The sequence below is a fragment of the Globicephala melas genome, chromosome 15, assembly GCF_963455315.2.
Source record: "Globicephala melas chromosome 15, mGloMel1.2, whole genome shotgun sequence".
Taxonomy (NCBI): Eukaryota; Metazoa; Chordata; class Mammalia; order Artiodactyla; family Delphinidae; genus Globicephala; species Globicephala melas.
In genome coordinates this window covers 37,340,609-37,355,983 of record NC_083328.1, presented here as the reverse complement: position 1 = coordinate 37,355,983, position 15,375 = coordinate 37,340,609, and the positions used below count along the sequence as shown (strand labels likewise).

Below are 15,375 nucleotides of genomic sequence, written 5' to 3'. Positions count from 1 at the left end.
CCACAGGAACCCACAACCCACACCTCCCCTCCATACCCGCTGTTGTCCGGGTGCCACGTTCGGATGAGCCCACACAGCCACTTGGGAAGAGTGGGGAGAGTCCAGGGCCCCCAGCCCAAGCCTGCCCGAGCTTCCCTGGGTCCCCGCCTGGATGTGGGAGCTGCACAGGGGATGGAGGCAAGGAAGGATGGCTCTGCTGTCAGGTGTGACCCCGGGTGCTGCTTTTCAGGTGGGGACAGTTTTCACAAAGGGCCCTTTGTCCTCAGCTTCCCCTGGCTGGGGCTGCATTGTTCCCCCCTGAGAAGGGCACAATGGGACATTGTGCAGAGCAGAAAGGGGCCCCTTGTCCAGCCTCCAGCTCGCTGGGCTCTGGGCTCCCTCCCCGGGTTTGCACAGGGTGGGCGAGGCCATCAGAGGGTCCACCGGGAGCTCATGTTCTCATGTCTCCTCCAGGGTCCTCCTCTGAGCTGACTGCAGAGGTCCAGTCCATCTGAGGGTCTAGAACCTTCACGGGAATGAACCCCATCGAGCAGGGCTTGGCCATGGAAAGGCTGGCCAGTGGCTCAGTTCGTGGCCGTTTCAGCCTGAATTTAATCAAACGTGCACTGGTGTATTGTTCAGACATAAAAAAGAGTCATATTGATACATTCTACAACATAGATGAACCTTGAAAACATATTCAGTGAGTGAAGCCAGACAGACACACAAAGCCACATATTGTACAATTCCATTTATATGAAACATCCAGAATAAGCAAATCCACAGAGACAGAAATTAGATCAGTGGTTCCCAGGGGCTGGGGGAGGGGGATGAGGAGTGACTGCTAACAGGGACAGGGTTTCCTTGTAGGGTGATGAAGATATTGTAGAACTAAATAGAGGTGATGCTTGCACAATATGGTGAATGTACTAAATGCTACTGAATTGTACACCTAAAAAAACTTAATTTTATGCTATGTGAATTTCACCAAAATTAAAAAAAAAAATCTGCTCTGGTCCTTGTTTCAGAATCACCTAAAAAGGCATTGCTTTTACCTGTTGGAATAAGTCATGTCATTTATACTTACATCTTCATTTAAACTTACATCTTCATCTATGCTAGAGAGCAACTAACAGTTTTAAAATAATATTCAGACATGGGTACATCTTGTGCCCCGCGAAGATGCCCCACTCTAAAACACACCTCTTCTGCAAACCCCAAGCCGGAGGGCCGGGGCCTGGTGCTGGGTCGGGGCACTGAGATGCTTTCCTCTTGCCCCACCACTCAGCGCCTGCATGCTGGGGTCTCTATGAAGCAGCTGTTCACCAACGCCAGGAGCCTGGGGGAGGCTCCTGAACCTACATTTTCAAGGAAAAAACTATATGAAAACAAGCCAAGATACAGGAGAGGCCAGAGGTGCTGAGAGGAGGCCTGACTACCCTCCGGGCTGGTTTCAAGAGACCTGGAGCTGAGCCCCACCTGGACAGAGCCAGAAAGGGCCAAGAAGGGGAGGGGAGGGGAGAAAGGGAGCTCCCCTGAGAGGAGCTCTCAGCTCAAGATGGGCTAGTGTCCCAGGAACCCCTAGGTGGGTCCGCCTGCAGCTCCCCCAGCACGGCCCTGGAGCCGAGGCGCACAAGCTCACAGCTGGCGGCACTCCCAGCAGCTGCGGGACGGCTTCAGAGGAAGGAGCCCCATGTCAGCACCTCGTCCAGCTGTCCCTGGGCACACGGGCCTGGCAGTCCCCACCGCATCAGGGTGATTGTCCCTGACGTGCCTTTGCAGCTGTCTCTGGCACCCACAAGAACCCAGCTTGGGCCCAAATCTAATCGTGCACCCTTCATTTACCCCAATTTTTCATGTCTTGACATCTGTTGATGGGGAGGGCAGGACCTGCTGGTGCTAACATCTGTCACTTTCTTCTGGAGGGGTGGTCAGTTTGGGCCGGCCCCACCCTGCCTGTCCAGCGGCCAAAACCCCCTGGTGAGGCTGGCAGGTGCGGGAGGGGGTGGGTGAGCAGGTGCTGGCCATTTGCTGGTTGTTCTGGAACCATGACTCATGGACGGCTGTTCTGCTTGGCTTGCCCGTCTCCTGTCCCCACACCTCGGTTCCGGGCCACGAGCACTCCTACCCCTGATCCCCAGAAGGAGATGTGACCCTGTGTGGACCTGCAAGCTGGTGAGCCATGACTGCCAGGCAGAGTGGAAAGCAAATAATCCCAGTGCAGTGACATTCTCTGGATGTAGAGCCCTATAGGGGAAAGAGTGTACAGTTATGTTTTTCTCACGGAATCATATTCTGAACTGGAAGAAGTCTTGAAATCTGCTGAGGTCACAATCAGGAGGCCCGCAGGTGAATTCGGCCCACAGAACTGTATCATTTACCAATCACCACGATAATGCCACGTAACAAACAGCCTCAAAGCCACAAGTTGTTGTGTTGCTGGGCAGTGCTTCCCATCCAGCCTGGCTCAGGTATGCCTCTGCAGTCAGCTGAGGTCTGGGTAGCAGCAGAGCCCTGGCTGGCCATTAGGGCCTCTCTCCGGCCACCCACAGGCCGCACCACTCCTTATAGCCTCGCCCTCAACAGCTTCCACATTCCCCTCCCTGCCTGGCTCCTGAAGGCACCGGCATCCAAGACCGTGATTTGGCCCAAACCTGGGGGGTGCTGAGGGCTGGGCTGGGGGAGCTTGTGCCCAGTGTCATGCATCACCAGATCTTACCTTCTTAAGACTCACCCCGTGATTAAAGCAGACGATTCATTTCTGGAAAGAGAGGGCAGCATTGCTGTTACAGGTTCTCCTACAGGACGCCCAGTGGGCCTGACAGTGGGAGATGTGCTCGGAACTCTGCCAGCTTCGCATGATGGTGAGGTCACTGAGAAAATGCAGGACACATCAGGTGTTGTCTACAGCACACCCAGAATCCTACGGACATCAACTTGTGCAGGTCTGGTGGGGCCCCCGGGACAGACAGGTACTCTGCTGCCCAGAGTAACCCCGTAACTTGCCCAAAGCTAGAGGCCACAGAGAACGGCATCAGAACCCATGACCTGGAGACGCCCTCCTTTCTAGAACTCCAGCACCTTCTCGGGGGATCACCACAACTCCCTCCTGCCCCTTTCCACACCCCAAGGGCAGGAGGCAGGAGGCAGGCGCAGGGACCACTGTGCAGCCCCAGTTCACAGACCAGCTGGGAAACCTCCTTCCACACTTTATTAGAACGCTTTGCCGGCATAAGCTTCTACAGGGCAGAGCCCCTGTGAACGTCACCCACTGTCCCAGCACCAACACAGGTCTGGCCTGGAAGCCCCAAAAGTGTTTTCAGAAAGAGCTATAGAATACAGAACGCTTACTTCCCCCATCCCGATCTAGTCTAATGGACCTGCACAGCGGCCACTGGGGGCTCTCCATCTCATCGTGGTCACAGGAAATGTTGAAAGCTGCCAGAAATTGCTTCTAACCGCTCGGGTTAATTCATTACTGTACTTCCAGATAATGCACAGGGGTCACGTGATCAAGAGCTTTCGGAGCTGGCTCATCCCGGCCACTCCAGCACCCACCTCCACACAGCCAGCTCAGGGCCCCTCCTGTCCAAAGGAATGGAGAGGGAGCAGCAGGCCACCAGCCCTCAGGAGGCTCCAATATACCCGCCCCCGGGGTGCCAGCTACCTCCTCTGATGACCTGCCAGGCTCCTGCTTGCACCTGGCCAAGGAGCCCATTCCTTCTCAAACCAACACCAGGTGACTGGGTGGGAATCACCAGTTTGAGTGGCAAAGTTGGCCCATATCTTGAAGTCCTCAGGTCCTGGGGCTCGGGAGCAGGTGGCTGACAGTCCTGTTCTACACACGCCATGTCCCAAGAGGAAGGAGACGTTGGGGTTTGCAGCCGAGGAGGCTGGGTTTTCTCTTGCCAGCGGCTGCCCCTCCAGCTCCTCGTGCCAGGCCCAGAGGGACCAAGGGACCCATGAAGAGAAGACCAGGAGTTTCCTGCACCTCTGCCCCAGCCCAACAACCCCAGAGGCAAAGCTTTGCCACACCCATATCTGAGCTCCTGCAGGCCGGCTCCCACCTCACTGCAGAAGAACCCCAATGTGCCCGCCTGAGAGCATCTTAATTAAACCCTCCTACTCTGTGTTCAGAAAAACAAATACCTGGGAGACCTGGGTGGTAATCTTTTGACAGGGTGTGTTTTAACTTGCCTTTGACACTAGTGGGTCTCTGGAACCTTCCATCGTGGCAGAGGCGGCCAGGTCCCTGCTGGCCGGAGCCCCTTACTCAGAAAGGGATTTTCTCTGTGACGTGTCTACTTTCAGCCATGTTGGCCCATCCCAGTCACACTCTGAGGGGTTCAACTTGGACAAGAGGCCTCATTAAATCTGAAAGCCAAGATTGGAAGGACAAGCATAGCTCTTGGCAGCCTGTTCGGGCTCAGAATGCTGATTTTCTGAAGTGAGAGTCAGCTTCAATGTCCTGGGTCCCCTCCTGCAGGGGCGCTGAGGAAGTCTCTCCTGGCCCCATCGCTGGGGTCCAGGGGGCAAAGGCCCAGAATGAGAGTGGGGTCTGGGAGTTCAGGAGACTGAGGGCCCAACATGAGGGTGGAGTCCAGGGCCCAGGGGAGTGAGGGCCCAGCATGGGGCTGGGGTCCAGGGATCCAGGAGTCTTGTAGCACGCAGAGCCCTTCTGCAGGGACAAGGAATGGAATTTACTGGCCGACGGGGGAGACGTCCAGAGGAAGGCACACACCGATGCCAAAACGCTAACGCCTCAGCACTCAGTTCCTCTGTGGAAGACCCTGCTGGTGCCTGGCCTGGACCCCTTTGTGCTCCCTCTACCCCCGGGACCCTGCCTGGAGACGTTTTTGGCTGCAGAATCACCCTCTTCCCGCAGTCAAAGAGACCTAATGGCTGCTGGTGGAGTCAGCTCCAGGCCCACTGGCCAGAGAGAGATGGATGGGCACAGCCGGAGGCTTGGGGACCACTACCAGGAGGGGGTGAGTGGAGGCCAGAGCAGAGACCACAGCTGTTCCGACACATCTGTGCACACACATCTCACTGGGCAGACAATGTACTTTGGGGTCCTTGGGTTAAGCACTGCCCCCTCCCCAGAGAAGAACAGCCACAGCAGGGGGTCCCACCAGCAGTCAGCAGTCACCCCCAGGCCGTATGGGTTTACTTATCAGGAGGCCTTAGAGCTGATGAAAAGGTGCAGAGGGACAGCCTGGAGCAGGTTCTCCCTACCTGGAGGTGGGGAGGCATCCTGAGGAGGTGTCTGCTGGAAGCAGTAACAGGGCTCAGGAGCAAGCTACATGGGACCAGCGCCTGCCACGGGCTGGCCCCCAACACCCTGGCCCTGCGGGCAGAGAGGGGAGGAATGCGGGCGTGATCTTCCAGTGTCCTCTGCACAGGACAAGGAACAGCTACGGCCAGCTCCCGAGGGGATATTAGCCCAACCAAGGGGCCGGCTTCCACCCAAACCAGAACTTCCACACCAGCTGGCAATTATGTCGGGGAGGGGAGTTTCAGCAAAAGGCTTGGCCCAGAGCCCCGAGAGTCTGTTACTGGGGGATGCTGGACCCCTGGCACCCTTGGGAGCCCCCTCTCTTCTCTCTCTGGAGACCTGGTGGGCCAGGACGAGGCTGCCTTTATGGGGCCTCTGCTCAGAGCTGTCCCTTCATCTTTGGCCTGGAAGTTTGGTTCTGCAGACCGGCCAGTAATTAAAAGTACCAATTAATCCCCAAGGTTGAGCCGGGGTTCCCAGGATGTAATGCCAACTGCCTCAGGCTGGCTTGCCAAGAGGCCCAGGCCAGGGCTGCGGACACACAGGGGACACATCGGCCTGGGGTTCATGGGCCCACATGACCTGCCCCCAAGGTCTTTCTCTTAAAGACTCTACCAACTACACACATGGCCGCCCTGACTGTCTGAGAGAAGAGCCAGGCAGGGGACGGGCAGAGGATGGGCAGGTGTCCTTCTCCGTGGTGATCTGGCCCTCAGCAGCCCCTTCACATGGACTTCCCAAGCCGGCCTAGAAGCCAACGAGTGGATGGGCTGGGGGGTGTCTCTGCACCTGGAAGAGGTTTCCCTGGAGCTCTCCAGCCCTCCACTGGCCAGGTCTCATAGGCACGGCGGGTGCCTGGCAGCCCACACCTCCTTCTTTGCAGGTCCCCTTGGGGCCTCTGCCAGGGGTGTGGGTCTAGAAACCTGCTTACGTCAGCTTTCCCACGCCCCAGGCTGATAGTCCCGGGGCAGGTACCTGGTCCAAACTTGGCCAATCAGATCGTCTCCCTGAAACCGCAGAGCCCACAGATGAAGGTAGAGGCATGTGGACTGGGGTGGGTGGGGACAGAAAGGAAGAGCTCAGAGAAGAGGGGAGCCGGGGGTGGACTGAGAGCTGCCCCTCAGCCTGGCTCTGTTCTCAGATAACCTGTGCTCTTTGCTGCCACAGAACCTTCGCACATGCTCCCCATCCCACCATGCTCTTTCCTCTCTCTTCGATTGGTCAGAAGTGTCAGGCCCCAACTTGTCACCTCCTCAAAGCTGCCTTCCTGGATCACCCCACCACCACCACCCCCCTGCCGCCCATGGTGAATGTCTCAGCCCCTTGGTGTGTTCACTGTTGGTCCCCTCCTCAAACGCCACATCTTCTAGGCTAGGACGGTGTAGTGTGGTTCTGTGCTGTGTTGCCCAGAAAAGCCCAGCACACAGCAGGCACTTCATCAATACTGGTAAACACAGGAATTAACTGTGGCCACCACCTCCTCTGAAGGCTACGTCCTGGTGTCCACTCAGGGGCTGCCTAGCAGATGAGGATATGAATCGAGGTCAGCACTAATGGGTGGGGCCAGATAGCACATGGCAAATTTTACAGCCTTCAAGACCACGAGGGAGCTTTGGGGCACTTCTGGGTGCCACCCTCTGTGTCAGCAGCCAGCCTGAGAAAAGCCCTGGCAGGGATCTGCCTGCCCATCCCCTGGGAATGGTGGCCTGCACATATAAGACAGAAGCTGCCCACCAGGACCCCACCAGTCCCTGAGGTGGTCACTGCAACCCGGTGGAGCTGAGGGTGGGGCCTAGGACTGCACATGCCACACACTGTGACCTGGATCTGGCACTGGACCCTCCTAGCTCAGCCTCTTTTCCCCCAAGGGTCCCAGTGGTCAACTGATTGTGTCCTAGGGGACATAGCTGTGTAGTGCCCCACCATGGGTCAGTGGGGAGCGGGGAGAGGCTGCCCTGCCCAGTGTACCCAATGCAGACCGTGCTCCATTTTCCCTGGCAAAGCAAAGCTCTTCATGGAAACACAGACCTGGTGCCCAACGGCATGCCCAGTGCAGGGAGGGGTGGGATCTGATCCCCAGGACAGGGTTGGAGGCAGGACAGTTTGGGCCGGGTCTGTCATCCGTACCTCCTTCCCCCCACTTCAATCCTGCATTTATTTGCATGGATCCCTATGGGCCAGGAAGTCCGGTGGATGCCCCTGGGGAAGCCCTCACTTGGGCCTCCCTGGTGTCCTCCGACTGCAGGGTGGGACTCCAAGAGGAGGGCAGGACCTCCGAAGGGAAGCCACCGCAGACCAGCGGGAAGGATGTTCCTGGCAGGTGACCTTGCAAAGGCAGGCAGATGACAGGAGGGGAGGCAAAGGGACAGGCCACTCTGGAGGCCAGCTCTCCCTCTGGTATCAGGGCGTCCTCCCAGCACACTGTTTCGCCTTACAGCGAGGCTCCTCATGGTGCTTTCCTGGAAGATTGGAGGTCGGGTTCCCTGACCTGGGCCAGTGGGGTAGCCCTTCCATCACCTGAAGGTGGTGGGGAACAGGGCAGCCTGGGCGCTGGCCCCTGCCTCTTAGGCCCTGTGCCAGCTGTTCCAGATGCAAGGCTGCGGGGGTCCCGGGCATCCCCGGCATCTCCCAGAGCCCACTAGACGTCTGGCAGAAACTGTCTCCAAGGCCTAACTAAGGAGTTCACAGCCCAGGCAATGGCGCACTCAGTTGGAAACTGGCTGGAGCCCTGTCTTACATGTGGGGGCGGGGTGAGGGCAGGAGGCTCTCCCTGCGAGGTCAGAGCCTTGGAGGGAGCTCCTGGGTTGGTAAAAGCACATAGGGGAGACTCTTCAGCTTTGGTGTTTTCTGCTAACAGACCCGCCCCTTCTACTCCTTAGGCTGCCGTGGCCACTCGCCCGGGAATCCATGACTCGGAAGGAGGTGCATGGTTGGGGAACTGGGCGCCCTTGACTAGGGTCACCCGGGTCGCAAGGTCGGAGACGCGCGTGTTCTGTGTTGGCTGTCTTGGGTGGGGGTGGGGGGTAGTCTGGCGAAGCTCTGGGCGGCCGGGCCGTCGCCTCTCGGCGGGTTTGGCGAAAGAATCCGAGCCGCCCTCCGGGACCGCCGGGCCCACGGCCAACTGGCGGGGGCGGCCTCGGGCGGGGACTCTGAGCCGCGGCCCGGCGCTTGCCTCCGGGTAAATGTCCCCTCTCCGACCCCGCCGCCCCCAACAGGGCGGCACACCCCGCCCCCTTCTCTCCTTGGCTGGCGCGCCCACCTCCTCCACTCCAAGCGCCCGGAGCGGCCTCCGCCTCCGCCAGACCACCCAGGACCGCCCCGGCGGACGGCCTCGGTGCCCCCAACCCCCGGGTCACGCCCGGAAGGCCCTGGGCCCCCGCGTCCGGCCACGCCATCCGCCGGGCCGCCCTAGGGACTCAGCTAGGGTCAGCCCAGGCCCCGCCCAGCGCTCCCGCCCCCTTCGGCGGCCGCGGCTTCTGCGGCAGCGCCCCTGCCGCACTTTCCGCGCCCGGACGGGATCGGGGTCCTGGGATCGCCCAGCTCTGAGCCGTGGTCCCTGGGCGCGCCGTTACCTGGACGTGCGCGGCGTGCAGACTGGCGCGCGGGAGGCTCCTGCACGTCGCGCTGGCCCTGCGGGCGGGGAGCTGACCCCCCGCCCTGGGCCGCAGGCTGGCAGCAGTTGACCCCGGCGCCTCTGGGCTGTGGGCAAGACATCGGGGCTCAACGCAAGCTGTGGGGGAGGCTCTTGAGGACCCGCCTCCTTACGCAGCGGGAGGCCGAAGCTGGGTAATGGGACCGGGGCCCGGACGCACAGGAGCAGCTATGAGCCAGCAGAGGGAGCGCAGCGGAGAACCCCAGCAGGCAAAGGGCACCCCGGAGCGCCCACCTCTACCCGTCTCTGCCCCCTTTTTCCTTCCCGCCCCTCCTGGAAGGGGGGCCCTCGGCGTGCTGCACAGCCCGGGATCCGGTCCTCGGCTGCCGGGCGCGCCGGCCCCACGTGGTGCGGCGCCAGGCGGGGTGGGCGGGGGCGCAGGGGGAACTGCGGCGCTTTCTTTAAGGTGGGGGGAGGGGGCGGGGGCGGCCAAGCTCCGCCCCCAGTGGCAGTGGGGTGCGCGCCGGCCAATGGGAAGCCGGGCGGGGGGCGGAGCCTTGTGGCCGCTGCTTAAAGAAACTTGTTGCGGGTAGCCCAGCGGGGACTGAGCTCCGGCGACGGCGGCGGCGGCGGCGGCGGCGGCAAGAGGACCGGGGTTGGGAGGCTGCGGGACGCGGGTAGGGCCACCGCGCGACGACCTCGGGTCCCAGAGAGGCTGCAGCGCAGCCGGGCATCGGACTCGGTGCACCTCCCTGGTGCGCGCTTCTCCGCGCGCGGCCCCGATGCTGGACATGAGCGAGACCCGCGCCCAGCCGCCCTGCAGCCCATCTGGCACTGCTAGCTCCATGTCGCACGTGGAGGACTCAGACTCGGACGCGCCGCCGTCGCCTGCCGGTTCCGAGGGTCTGGGCCGTGCGGCGGGCGCGGGGGGCGGCGGCCGGGCCGACGCGGCCGAGGCGGCGGACGAGCGCTTCCCCGCCTGCATCCGCGACGCCGTGTCGCAGGTGCTCAAGGGCTACGACTGGAGCCTGGTGCCCATGCCGGTGCGAGGCGGCGGCGGCGGTGCGCTCAAGGCCAAGCCGCACGTGAAGCGGCCCATGAACGCCTTCATGGTGTGGGCGCAAGCAGCGCGCCGCAAGCTGGCGGATCAGTACCCGCACCTGCACAACGCGGAACTCAGCAAGACGCTGGGCAAGCTGTGGCGGTGAGTGCACTGTCCCGAGGCCGGGGCGGGGAGCGGGTTCTGGGGTGCGTGGAGCTGGGCGGTGGCGCAGCGCCCGGCCTCGGCCCTGCTCCCAGTGGCTGTTCCCAGGGCGAGTCGTAGTGGAAAAACCCGATCTGGCCAGACGGATGGGACGCGGGGTACAGGACGGCCTGGGCACGCAGAGGGCAGCAGGAGCAGTGTGCAGCCCCTAGCACATTCCCTGAGCCCAGAAACAGCCTTCTCTAGGCAGTGGATGGCAGGCCGAGTTGGGGACCCCAGCTGTGAGTGGCCGCAGAGCCTGGAAGCTTGTCCCTCCCAGAGGAAAGTGGCCTCTTTCTGGAAGCAGAACACAACTCTCTGGAGGTGCCCCCTCCTTGGAAAGGACTCCCCGACCACCCTGTGGAGGGAGTCCAGAAGGCAGATGGAATGGTGTGTGTTTGCCCCACCAGCACCTTCGGCACCTTCCCCGCAGCTTCTCCCAATGCTCTGCCACCTCTGCACCCTCACCAGGGAAGGAAGGGGATGGAGGGGGTATTCAGCACTGGTGTGCACTTTGGTGTGATGAGGCTGGCCGTTTTGCAGAAAGTAGGACGGCAAGCAGTGGGCAGCAGTGACAAGGTTGCTGCTTGGGACAGCCCATCCCCACCAAACGCTCTCTACTGGGGTTTAAAGCTCTGGATCCAGGGTGCTGGTCTCGTTTCCTGCTCCTCACCTCATGAGTGGGAGCTCAAAGCTTGTGTTTATGTCTTCTGTGCTCCGGCCTCTGTCCAGTCAGGGTGCTGTGGACCCATGGCAGCCCCGTGCCTCTGTATCCCTAGACCCTGTCCTGCAGGCAGACATGAGCTTCTGGAAGGGTATGGGGGGCCGGTGTGTGTTCTGAGCCTTAGCGAGGACCACTGGGTTTTGCCAGTGTTTCTGGAAGTCTGGGAAGCCCAGCTGCCCACAAAGTCCCGGCTTGGTTCCCAGAAGCCTCCCTTTGTCCACAGTGTGTTCTCAGCTGGGTCCTGGCCTCTTCACCCACCTGCCATAGAAAGTCCCAAAGGGAGGGGACAGGTTCAGGGAGGGGGGAAGTCAGAGGAGGAAGATGGAAGCCGGAAGGTTTGGGTCTTATTCTGGCTTGTTCCTCTGACCTCACCTAATGCCCTCACCCCCGGCTTGATCCCTTCTGTCCTCAGAGAAGGGGAGCACCTGCCTGGGGCCCACCAGGTTGCGGGCATGCACTCGGGCTTCCCTGGTCCTACCCAGCGCCTCACCTGATGCGCGGGCCAACACCTGGGGTGGTGTCGGCCCCCTCGTCATCTTGTTCCTGCCCTTTGCCCTGCAGCTTGCTGAGTGAGAGTGAGAAGCGCCCCTTCGTGGAGGAGGCAGAGAGGCTGCGGGTCCAGCACAAGAAGGACCACCCAGATTACAAGTACCAGCCACGCCGGAGGAAGAGTGTGAAGACTGGCCAGAGCGACTCAGACTCAGGTGCCGAGCTGGGCCACCACCCGGGCGGTGCTGTCTACAAGACTGACGCCGGCCTCGGTGACGCACACCACCACGGTGACCACACAGGTGGGCTCCTGGGGGTAGGAGCAGGGGCTCACTCCCAGGGCAGGCACCCTCAAGAGAACCAAACCTTCCCCGGGTACCTGGGAAAAGGCCCCATAGCCCCAAAAGGCAGCTGTTTCCGATGCCCACGGGGGCCTGCTTAGCCCCCTCTGAGACTGAGGGCCTGATATCTTGCCCTGGTCTAGCGCACTGTGACCTGGGTGTTTTCTGTCCTTCCCGAAAGCGTTTCTGCTCCGCTGGCCTTTGTGCTGGTTCTGACCTAGGATTCACCCATGCCACCGGCCTGGTGGTTAGCAGCCCAGTTTCAGGATCAGACTGACCCGGGTGGAATCCTGGCCAGCTGAGCAGTCTTAGTCATGCTGGCTACAGCCACGGGCCTGGGGAGACAGGTTTTGTGTGGACTGTGTTGTTGCCGTGGGCGAGGGGCTGGGCACTTCCTCTCCTCCCCCCTGCCCCCAGCTTGCTCTTCACGATGGGGCCTCCCTGGCCCCAGGCCTTTCCCTAGAACAGTGCTTAACGGAATTTCCTCGGCGAGGAGTGAGGTCTAGGTCTGGCTTTGCTGGAATTTCTGGGAAATGTACAGGAACAAAAAGCCGTTGATTCCTACCTGCGGCAGTTAGCGGGGCTGGTTTTCCTCCTGTGTGCACGTCACCAGCCTGGCCGCCCCCTACAGAAGGGGCATTCATCCCTGAAATGTGCTCTGTTCCCAGGGCAGACCCATGGGCCGCCCACCCCCCCCACCACCCCCAAGACTGACCTGCACCACGGGGGCAAGCAGGAGCTGAAGCTGGAAGGCCGCCGCCTGGTGGACAGCGGGCGCCAGAACATCGACTTCAGCAACGTGGACATCTCTGAGCTGAGCAGTGAGGTCATCGGAAACATGGACACCTTTGACGTCCACGAGTTCGACCAGTACCTGCCCCTCAACGGCCACTCGGCCTTGCCCACAGAGCCAGGCCAGCCCGCGGCCGCCAGCTCCTACGGAGGCACCACCTACTCGCACTCCGGGGCGGCTGGCATCGGGGCGTCCCCTGTGTGGGCCCACAAGGGAGCCCCATCGGCCTCTGCGTCGCCCACTGAGGCAGGGCCCCCGAGGCCGCACATCAAGACGGAGCAGCTGAGCCCCGGCCACTACAGCGACCAGTCGCACGGCTCTCCGGGGCACACCGACTACGGCTCCTATAGCGCTCAGGCCAGTGTCACCACGGCCGCCTCCGCCGCGGCCGCCAGCTCCTTCACCAGCTCACAGTGCGACTACACCGACCTGCAGGCCCCCAACTACTATGGCCCATACCCTGGCTACCCGTCCGGCCTCTACCAGTACCCCTACTTCCACTCGCCCCGCCGACCCTACGCCTCGCCCCTGCTCGGTGGCCTCTCCGTGCCGCCCGCCCACAGCCCCCCCAGTAACTGGGAGCAGCCCGTGTACACCACCCTGACCAGACCCTGAGGGTGCGGCCGCGTGGACGGGCTGCGGCCGAGGACAACCTTGATCTCGGCAAAGATAGATAGACCTCCGAGGGCTTCCAGAAGGTGTGTGACGTGGGGAGGAGCCGCGACTCCGTCAAGTGCCTGCTGAGGTCCGCGGGAAGCCAGGCTTTGTAAACGAGTCCCCTCTGCTTCCAGACTTCCAAACTCCTGTCCATGGACAAAGCCCTCCTTCCCTTCTTGCTCTCTTTTTGCGGGGACTGCGACTCTGACGGACAGTCACTGGGTCCCTCTTCCGAGCAGACGCCAGCGTCTGGGTTTTGCACCTCAGTGTCTGCAAAGCAGCAGCCACAGCACAAAGGACAAAAGGAGGGAAGAGGTGTGGGGTCTCCAGGCCGCCCGTGTTCCAAGGTCCTGGCCACCCTTGGCGCTGAGAACTCCCCGAGACCAATGGATGACGTTCCTGAGGCTGGTCATCACCCGTCACCCACAGCCTGGCGGGGATGTGTCCGCGGGAGCACCTCTTGGGACCAGCTCATTAGACCTGAGGTGTTCCTTGTAGTTAGGGTTCTTCCGAGCAAGGTTTGGCTGTGATTAACACTTCTCTCTTTTTATTTTATTTTTTTAATTTTTATTTTTGAAGCTTCAATGTGTTTGATTTGTTTTGAAAGCTGTTAAAATGTATTTATGTTCTGTATTATTTTATCTTTAATTAATGAAGTAATCTGTGCAGAGAGCAGAATTTAAGACAAAACGGAAGCCGCAGAGCTGAGGGTGAGGGCTGGGGGTGGGGGCAGATGGGCTGGGGCCCTTGCTCCAGGCATTTGCGAGCCTGGCTGTTTGGGAGGCATCAGGCAGAGCCCCAGCTCCAGGGCCCCCAGAGGTGGCCGGAACCCCGAGGCAGGAGAAGGGATTTGTCTTGTGGTGTCTCTGATCAGGTTGAGGTGCCCCTGGCACCTGGCATTAAGTCAAGGTTTAGAAGGCAGGGTGTCGCTGAATCTCATTCCTGCTCACAACCGTGCCAAGTGGTGGAGGCGGGAATTTCCTGGGACGTGGTGGCTCCAGAAATGCATTAATCTCGGCTCTTAGGAACCAGGCGCCACCTACAAGCTGTGAAACTAAAACCTTCTCCACTAAGCGCTTTTAGATTCTTAGTTTTAGAAGAATAATACCTGATTTCCCTGTCCTGCTTCTGCTGTGTGCTGAGCGATGATAACTGCCTACTTCATGGAAAATTGTGCCTTTAAAACTTTGTAAATTTAAGTACATCTGAGATGTTGCTTCTTTTTACTTTTTCTACTTTTTCCTACCATTTTCTAGAAAAAAATTTTTTGTTTTGCATATCTCTTCCTGGGGGTGGGGGCAGGGAACTACAGCAAACTCATTTTTATGCAATATATTTTTCGGTGTCAAGTTTGGACTTTCGCTGTCACTTACCTGCTGTGTTTCGCTACTTTCTGACCAAGCAACGCTAACTTTTGTACAGATCAATTTGATAAAATTAAAAAATGCTTTTTATCTACGTGGGCTGCATTTTGTGTGTTGCTTTCCATAAGCGTGGGGGCTGTGGGTCTCCGAGACCATGGGGGTCCTGTTTTGAAGGAGTTTGGCCAAGGCAGGAGTGGGCTCTGTGAGGGTTAACCCCAGGCTCCCCGGGGGGAGGGGCCGGCTGGCCAGACCACCCTCCCTCTTGGGTGCTGCATCTGAATTTGAAAAGAATAGATCTCAGAAGCCTCCAGGAAGCGGGGGATGCATCTTCCTCCCGGTGTGTGTTGGGGGGGGAACCTTCTCAGTAGGCAAAATGGGTCCAGATGGGCCAGATTTGGGCCGTGGTTTCCTCCCAGGCGAATCCCAGAGCTGGTTTCTGGGTGGCTGACGACATTTTTCGGGCACTGGCTCAGAGCCAGGCTGGGAGCTGGATAAAAGCTGCCCTGCAGGCCCCGGACAGGACTGTCTGGTTGGCAGAAAGGGTTTCTAGGAAGAAACGGTTGTGGGAGCAACAGCAAGCGAGGGGCAGCCTCGCTCCCCGGCTGGGCCTCCCCAGCACGCGGGCCTGGAGGCACCCACCTCTGAGCTGTGCAGATGCATCTGGGGGTGAGAGGAAGATTACGCTTCTCAAGAGAACCCAGATACGCAAGGCAGTTAACCTATGCAATTTTAATGGATGGCCTGGGTATAGGGCCACGCACCCGTCCCCTCGCCTGCCCAGCCGCTCGCGTGGCTGCAGTCCAGGGCGCGTCCCTCACCCCGCGCTGGGGAGCCACATCCAGGGCCTGCCAAGAGCAGCGTTTGGGAAGAGCTGCCCGGATTTATGAGGGTTCGTGAGACCAGTGTTTGCCAAGCTTC

At 60.1% G+C, this 15,375-nt stretch overlaps 1 protein-coding gene and 1 long non-coding RNA gene across 4 annotated transcripts; one reads left to right on the top strand and one right to left on the bottom strand.

Moving 5' to 3' along the window:
- Window positions 1-725: 725 nt before the first annotated feature.
- On the bottom strand, window positions 726-9,276 carry LOC132593480 (uncharacterized). Of its 3 annotated transcripts, XR_009559047.1 has the most exons (4): window positions 9,141-9,276; window positions 8,827-8,953; window positions 2,714-2,852; window positions 726-2,226 (listed from the first exon to the last, which is right to left on the bottom strand). It is a non-coding gene; the product is annotated as an uncharacterized lncRNA (long non-coding RNA). The 3 variants fall into 3 exon arrangements; XR_009559046.1 differs by having other exon boundaries at window positions 2,699-2,852; window positions 8,827-9,265; XR_009559045.1 differs by having other exon boundaries at window positions 8,827-9,265.
- Window positions 9,277-9,456: 180 nt separating this feature from the next.
- Window positions 9,457-14,551, top strand: SOX8 (SRY-box transcription factor 8). Its single transcript, XM_030872636.2, has 3 exons — window positions 9,457-10,050; window positions 11,375-11,604; window positions 12,312-14,551. The coding sequence occupies exons 1-3, from the start codon at window positions 9,629-9,631 to the stop codon at window positions 13,049-13,051; spliced, it is 1,392 nt and encodes a 463-aa protein (XP_030728496.1). The 5' UTR covers window positions 9,457-9,628; the 3' UTR covers window positions 13,052-14,551.
- The last annotated feature ends 824 nt before the right edge of the window (window positions 14,552-15,375 follow it).